The 9,381-nt window shown below is 29.0% G+C and overlaps 1 protein-coding gene across 1 annotated transcript; it reads right to left on the reverse strand.

The window, feature by feature from the left end:
• Positions 1-389: 389 nt before the first annotated feature.
• On the reverse strand, positions 390-3,053 carry LOC126553688 (uncharacterized). The gene is made up of 3 exons (XM_050208822.1): positions 2,886-3,053; positions 871-1,258; positions 390-570 (listed from the first exon to the last, which is right to left on the reverse strand). Exons 1-2 carry the CDS (start codon positions 2,977-2,979, stop codon positions 906-908), a joined length of 447 nt encoding a protein of 148 aa, XP_050064779.1. The 5' UTR covers positions 2,980-3,053; the 3' UTR covers positions 390-570; positions 871-905.
• Positions 3,054-9,381: the final 6,328 nt, after the last annotated feature.

Genomic DNA, 9,381 nt, shown 5'->3' on the forward strand with positions numbered 1-9,381 from the left:
TATTCCTAACGTAATGACTACACCATTTTTCCATAAAAAGTTTGAAACATAAATGACTTTGAACAACGACCTAATACATTTTAAATGGACATTAATCGTGTATTATTAGGTATCATCAAAATTAAAGGATTAAAGAACTATACATTTAAATATTTATTATGCACTTCATTGTAGGTACTGATTATTGTTAATATAATATATATTAACATTCAACACATTAAGTGTATACATAATACATAAATACATATTATAATGTAAAATGTATTTACTGAAGGATGATTTTTAAGACTTTGAATTTTTGACTATTATCTATAATTATATTAGTATAATTCACTATAATCAATAGGTAGTTGGTAAATGTAGAAAGTTTAATTAAAAAAAGATTCGTATTGATATGAAAAAACTGTTTATTATGTGAAAAAAAATGATAATAATTATTTAAAAATTGATTATAAAATGAAAAAATTCAAATTGTACTAAAAATATGTGAAAAAAAGAAATATTTATAATTTGTGCTATTGTTAGTTTTAGGTGAAAGACGTTCATTCTTGCGCGATTTGAATGAGGTTCCTGTAAAAAAAAAAATGACAACGTTTGTGGTGAAAGGTAAAAATGAGTGTTTAAAATGTTTGTAAAAAATCTCGGTTGTTGAATGAAAATTTAAAATATTGTACTTAAAATGTATGCGAGTATGTAATTTGATAATAAAAAAATATGTTAATTTACCATAATGATTAAATATAATATTAAGGAATTATAGGCAGAGTTGTCGCCAATTATAGTGCAAATAGAACCTGCAGTATTCTTTTAACTATTAAACTATATTGTTAACATATAATTTACGGGAAAATTTTCAAATTTCATACTAACCATTATATCGGTGTGCCAGCCAGTGAGGATAGGCATCATTGAAGGCTAGCTGCCTCTTCGTCGTTACTTTTAGATTTGTTGTCGTCCTCATCCGCAGATCTTCTTTCCCTAAATATTAGACTACCAGGTCTAGGTGTATGCCGAACAATATTTAGTAGAGAACTTAATACTTCCTTAAGCATTGCAACCTGACCACGACCGCGTTCGTTCTTAATATCTCTTTTTTGTGGCAAAAGTCTATTATCCTTGTGAATAGGGTCTGCAGGGTCTCCCTCTTTTGGAGGGTGTTCAAAGTCCCAGTCTCTAAATTTTTCTGTTGTTGTTGTTGTATCCGATCCACCATGACCACACCTCTTTTTTCGAGAATTTGTGTTGCCTTCTGCACCATCTGAAATATAAGGTATATATACAACACGCTTATGCAGTAACCATAACAATAAAAATATAAACAATTAAGTGTGTATTTACCTATAAAATATAATGTATACAAATAATAGAACAACAATAATATTGGTAATAGTAAAATATATAGTTATAAGTAGAGCCCGGATTTATATGCACTAAAAAGTGTCAAAATATGCCATATAATATGCATTAAAAATCATTAAAATATGCAACAAATATACAGTATTATGAAATAATATATATACTATATATAATAACCATAATAGGTATCATAAAATTAAATGTATTGCATCGATAACGACGGTATAACGATTAGATTACATCAGATGAACAATTCTTTTAATACGATTGCATTACCTCAACTATTTTTAATGTATATAAAATATTTTACATATAATACGTATTTTAAAGTAAGATTAAACAGCAGTATCGCTAATTCCACGTTCTAACGGCCAAATTTTTTTCGCAACAGTGCATTTATTGAAATATGCAACAAATATGCATTTATAGACAAATATGCAAAAATATGCAAAATAAAAATTTAACAGTGAATTACAATTATTGTGATTCATGAAGATTATTAACAAAATTATAAAAAGTAAAAAGGAAAAAATATGCAAAAACATACAAATCCGGGTTCTAGTTATAATATAGTATTGGTTCTATTATTAGCATATGTTGCCTCAAGACTTTCTTTGGGGCGGTCGTGGCCGGAAAAGATTGAATAACGTTTTATTTACAACTTCAATTATGTAATATTATTGGACATAAAAAAAAAAAATTTTAAAACATCATCAGTTTTATACCTACAGATTCAGTCGTCGGTTCAGAGTAGGTTAGGTTAAGTTATTTTTAAAAGGTGGCGTTCAAAACTTATTATTTTTAATCAAATTCACAAAATCATAAAAATAAAATTTTCGGGATTATATACAGAGATTGCTATAAAAACACAAATCTCATTTCGTCTGCAGATAAGACACGATTATATACATTTTATTTCCCAAATATTAGTACCTACTTACAAAGTTAACAATATGTAATGTGATCGCTTTTCTTTTTGACTTCAAGTACAATGGGGTTTTATTATTTATATCAAATTATTTTTAATTTATATACTATTTTTTTTTTAACAATAAAATATGTTTAATTTTTAAAAACAATCAAATGTGTGCGGTCTTAAACTATCAACCTTTCAAATTTTTCTTTTTAATAATATAATAAATGTGTACGATATTGAACGGTGTAAAATGTGCAGTCGTGAACGGTAAGTGTGCGGTAATGACAACCGCCATCTTTAAAATATATATTTTATATTGTTATATTAATGTTTATTTATTTTATCATTTTATAAATAATAAATATCAACCACAGGCTTTTGGAAAAGTAGGTACACTTTATAGTAGATACCTTATTGTGGGTATAACTTTTTATCCAAAAAACAAATAATCAAAACAAATTTAATTTTGATATCCAATAGAAAAAAAAGTAAAACTATGGACGGTTTTAATGGTGATTTTAAAGAACGAACCGAATTCTTACTGCCACCAAAAACAGCGGTGTCTGCGCACGCTTATGTTATAAACATAGGTATTATAACTCTAATTGCTTACCTTGTAATTCCGAGGGTGTTGTCTGGGTTGGTAATGAATGTATGATCGGCATAACGACGGCCATCAGCAATATCATAATTTTCACAAACTCCATCGTGTTTGAAGCGAAGCTATAGACGATGTAATAATTGAGTGAACACCAAGTAGACAGTAACGCGAAATGACGATCGGGCGCTGCTGCGTGCCTATTTATGAGCTATTGATGTGGTGGCGGTGGCGGCGGCAGTGGTGGTTCCAATCACCGATCGAACGGCAATTCTATTGGTCGCACTCCTCTCCGACTGTCCCGCTCATCCATCGTTCAGCCAGCCCATGTGACCACCCATCCACCCACCGGTCCAAAACTACGACTAAACACGGAAATGCGCACATGTCAAACATCTGCTGCACTGCGGAATTTCGGCGGCGGCGTTGGATGTCTCTGGTTAGATAAACGTCGGTCGTGCACGTTAAAAATATAAAGACAATACCACGTAATCGAGAATATATTTTAATAAAATAAGAATATTTATTTTTCAATATTTCACACCAATTGTCCAATATGTACTATATTATATTATATTATATTATATTATACGATTATGTTATACGATTTTTATATAGAAACAAATCGCATGGTTCCGCGACGTAAATTCATCATATTATACTGCAGTAGGTATTGGCCTGCGAAAATATTGCAGGTACTCCGCACTGACAAGAGATTACTGTAATTCATTATGGTAGGTACGTTATAATTAGGTAATTGTGTGATAAAAATAATAAATAGGTAATAGGTAATATTCTTTATTTTAAGAAATAAAATTCCCAATTTCAGTTTTAACAGACAGCAGTGACAGTGTATATAGTAAGTATAACACAATAAAAAAACATTTGTTATTTAATGTATGCATTTATAATTAATAATTTTCAAATAAAACATAACATAAGAAAAATAATCATCATGGCGATTTTCAGAAGACTATTTTAAGTCTACAAAAAGTACACAGTAAATAAAATATTTGTTTAAGTAATTCATTATTTATTTCGCTGAATGATGGAAATTCATATAACAATTCCTAAATTCATTTACGAGAGTATTATTAAAAATGCCTTTATCTCAAAATTATAGCTGAGCAAGCTACACTTTAAATTTAATTTAGTTTATTTTATTTCTTTGATCAAGGCTTATCACATATTTAACTGAAGGCTTGTATTATTGCTTTTACTAAAAAAATAGTTGATTATTAATTTATAATTTTTTTTATAATACAGATTTACTATTCGTTGCATTAAATATACTCGATGAAAAACAAAGTATACTATATAATACATATTATATTATATTTTTTCTAGCCGAAACTCATTACAAATTACAATTGATAATAATTAATAGGTATTTAAAAAGTAAAAATTGCAACGACACTTCGCATAATAATTATTTAACTAATATTAATAAATTAAATGATTTGTAAAAACAATTGACAAACATTTAAAAAAAATTGTATTGTTTTCATGCAAGGCCAATCATATGGAAGTCATACAATACTTAGGTACACAACATTGATAAAATACAAAACATAATGATCGCGCCGACACACACACACACACACCCTCACTCACACGTAATTATTGTTATATCTGTTTATTTATTTTTGTTTGTTTAATTATCGCGTGAATTATATAACTTGCATTACGCAAATTACGACGGCGTGTTACCAGCCGCCGTATCGGCTCGCTGGTGCTCGCGGATTTTAACACGGCCGCCGTAATATTAATCTGTTTTCTCCCGAGCGTTGATTCGAACGTGAAGGTCCGCGCACTAATTTTCGCATTTTTTTTTTTTGTTAATATTTTGGAAAATATAAGTTCGTGGGCGCGAATCGCCACCTTTTTTCATTAATAAAGTTCGTGGGCGCTAATCGCCACTATTATTATTTATTTTATTATATACTATTATATCCGTGTAGGCGCGAATCGCCACAGTTTTATTATTATTATACTATTGTAGCCATATAGGCGCAAATCGCCGCATTTTTATACATTTTTTCATATTATATTATACTGTGTGAGCGATAATCTCTGTATTTATTTTATTTGTTTAGTTCGTGTGTGTGCAATTATTTATATAGGATTTTAGGAAGCAGTTGGCCAGCCGAGCACCGACAAATTGTGAGTTATTTTATATTATTGTTTTTATTTATTTATTAATTTACTCTATTGATCCAAAGGAGCTATATTTTGTCTAGATTATTATTATTATACTTTTTTTTTTTGGGCCAAAAGGGCCGTAAATTATTATTATTATTATTTATTATACTATAACCTTTTACAATAATTTCTACTGCGTTACAATTTATTTTGAGTTACCATATTTTTGTCATTTACCTATTTGTTCTTAGTTATTAGTTCTTACACACACATACAGATATACATTATACACACTTACACACCCACCGCGGGGAATCGTAAGTTCCTACACGAGAGTAGCAGGTAGACAATTACATACGTTAATTCCTATATATGTGATGTGTAAGTTCCTACACGAAAAAAAGGTACGTATGTTAGTTCCTACACGATGGAAGACAGGTACATGTGTAAGTTCCTACACTAAGTATATTATAAGTTATCAATCCACGTCCTATAAAATACTGTCATACATTTTAACCCTTTATTCTGTATAATATATAATTTATAAGCTATCTATCTAATTTAATTTAATAATTTAAAAAATAATAATTGTAATATAATAATATAATAATTGTAAAAAAAAATATAAGTGAAATAATTATTTTTTCATGTAACACATAAACATAGAGTTTTTAAAACAGAGGTGTTTGGCTGTAGATTTCATTTGGGCCAAGCTTGGTTTCGTAAAATACAAAATATAGGTTATGCATCACAATTTAATTCAGTTGACGATGTAGGAAAATAGTCGATACATATTTTTGGACTTTCTTTTCTAAATCCAGAGGAAGCGGAGGAATGTTTTACAGATAATTTTATGGCAGATAAACCTGACAATTCAGCAATCACAGAATTTTTTGATTATTTAATTGATAATTATTTTACAAATAATAGTATTTTTCCACCGAAAATATGGGCTAAACAATCTTCTGATAGAATACACACGACAAACGCATTTACGCATGCGAAAGTTGTCATTCGGATTTTAATTCAAATTTTTATCATCAACATCCGCATATTTTTAAAATTATCGAAATTCTCAAATTATTTCAAGTTAATACGTACATAAAAATAAGAACAACTGAGAGTAATTTAGTAATTAAAATAAATCAAAAACATGCCGAAAAAAAAAATTTTAGAAATCAAAAAATAAAAGAATATTCAACTAAACAAATTAATCAATATGACTACGTAAAGCTATAAGCTTCAGAAATAAACCTCATAAAATATAATATATATATTTTTTTATTGTTTTATTATATTAAAATTATTAAATTGATAATATTTATTAGGTTAATTATTAAATATTGTATAGAATGCACTGCTTTATATTTTTTACAATAAATGATGAATTATTATTAGGTAAATTATTAAATATTATAAAGAATTATTTATTATATAAAATAAAGGGTTAAAATATATGACAGTATTATAATATGATCTAACTGATATTAAATTTATAACTTATAATATACTTAGTGTAGGAACTTACATATATGTACCTTTTTTTATCGTGTAGGAACCAACATATGTATCTTGTTTACCTGCTAGGTCTCGTGTAGGAACTTACATTCGCCCCCCACCGCACACTAGCACTCACAGGTTTTGCTTGGGGAACCTGGCCACTTCCTGTTGAGTGCTATACCTATATACACACACGCACACACATACAAATCGGTCGGTGGATGATATAAGGTGCTTACGAAGAGTATTACGCAACCAGGCGCACGGCCTATTATTGTCCGTTCCTGGAGCAAACACATAATATGTACCTAAAATAATTTAAATTTTTAAACTACATACATTTATATCAGATTAGCCGGCGCGTTCATTATAGCGACATAATGATATTGTTATAGTTCAACGAGCCGTATACGATCGTATACAGAGTTACGTGATCTGGTGATAGGATTTAACCTAAGCTATATATTTAAGTATAGTATATTGGAAAGATGCACGGTGTGCCACTGTCGCAGATGAATCTGCACGACGAGTTAGTTCTATAATATAATAAGAATATTGTTATGAATAATACAATGAGTAAAGACTAAAGAGTAAACATTAAATAATTTATTTAAGTCAGCAGTTACTGAACGGGACTGAAGCTATATAAAGGCAGAACCGCTGCAAAAGAAACCGAGGGATGGAAAGCCGGCGACCGATCGGCGAGCGGTCGTTTGACATTTCTACCTATACAACGACCAACGTACCTCGTTGAAAACTATACGTATTAAATGACTAATAGATAGTCAACTATTGTTTACGCCGAATTTATAATATTATATATTATTATAGACCATTGCTCTTTATACTTTTATTGCGGATCAGTTAAAACAATACATTTTTTTTGACTGGTATCTATTTTTTAAATATCGTTTTGAAACGATTCAATGGTTCAATTAATTATATACGTGTGCCAATACAATATATTATATAGTATAATATAATATTATTATTTATGATTTTGTTTAAAATCTATTTAGTAGTATTAGGTATCTACCTATAGCGACTATTTTTTTTTATTATTATTATTGTATCACAGTATAAATTAAAACATTTCGAAAACAGTTTTAAGGTAGGTACTCACAGTGTCAACTGTGTATATAAGCGCCAAATCAGTTACAAGAGCTTAAAATATTTTAGTAAGTGTTAATTTTGGTCGTGCGATCGTATAGAACGCACATACCGAGGCACCGACGCATCACGCATACCACAAAACGCATACCGACAAAATCTTGGCGGCCGATATTATACAGACTTTCCGAGTACAACAACAATAATGTGTATAAACTAAAATGAATGTACTGCGTACGGCGTCAGAAAGGCGGATATACCTACCTATTCTCCTGTCGAAGACCATCTGGCCTTAGTAGTTTTTGTACACAATATAGAACGTGTGGAGTTCTTCTTTATGGGTGGTATTTGTCCTATGGTATTTAAGATATTTAGCTATAGCTGCATCCCCTGTCGAATACCACCTGGCCTCTATAGTTTTTGTACACAATATAGAACGTGTGGACTTCTTCTTTATGGGTGGTATTTGTCCTATATGCCATAAATAATATAACAAACAAAATACAAATACAAAATAATAATGAGTACCATCTGTGCATGTGTGTATAATGTATATAAAATACCTACATCTAGTTTTACACGTTTAAAACTAAAAAAAATTTAATAATAATTTACGTATTAAAATAACAATTTCATTTATATAACCATGATATGAATAAAGTACCTAACTTATAAGCATTAATTATTAATTTATTATAATATGGTCTACTATAGTATATACTTATTAAATAATATATTATATATAAATTTATCCATCATAATTAGGGCCTTTTTTGACCCAATTTAATAAAGATGAATTTATATTTTTAACAGATTTGGTGAGAAAGAAAGAAAGCACAGTGTTATCGATCGAACAGCTATGTGATATATACTGTTGTGCAGGTCCTACAGGCTACAATCGAATTATATTTTATACCATACAGATAAAATATATAGTATAAATTATAACTATAATATAATACTATTACTACGATTAGTTGATAGATATTAATACTTACACAACATTGATAAAATACAAAACATAATATGTATCTAAAACAATTTAAATTTTTAAACTACATTAATATCGGATCAGCCGGTAAAATCAGCGGCAAAATCAGCCATCCATTAGACCAGCATCGACTTAATTCATGAGGTACCTATGTTTAATGTTTATATATTATAATATTGTGTTCTCGACTAGCGTATTGACATACACCTGCTGATTATTTTTAGTGATTATTAATATTTTATATCTAATCTTTGTACACCAAACTTGTTAGTACCTTGTAGCACATAGGTATATAACCGTATAAGTAAAATATACATTATATACGTATATAATATAAGTATATTATATATATTTATATAAATATATTGTAAACTCTATAAAAATTAAAAACGTATGGATATTTTCAATATTTTGTAAATTTTCTAACTTTTGAGTCTTGAACGCTACATATTTGCTATACACCAGGGATATTTAAAGTCAAAACTACGGCTTACAGGTCGTGTTCGGCCCGTAAACAGCTTTTATCCGACATTCCAAAGAACAATGACAAATGTATTTAAACATAATATGTAGGTAGGTACTCGTATATCACAAATCGCTATCGTCCGCACATATATCTATATAAACGCGTACGTATATATACATTATACATAGATATTTATATTTAATATTATGTAAAGAATACAGATATATACTACAAGATATTAATAATTTATCAGTACAATGTTAAACGGACCGTTTGAAATCGTTATAGAAACATGTGAAGGC

The sequence above is a fragment of the Aphis gossypii genome, unplaced genomic scaffold (assembly GCF_020184175.1).
Source record: "Aphis gossypii isolate Hap1 unplaced genomic scaffold, ASM2018417v2 Contig00303, whole genome shotgun sequence".
Lineage (NCBI taxonomy): Eukaryota > Metazoa > Arthropoda > Insecta > Hemiptera > Aphididae > Aphis > Aphis gossypii.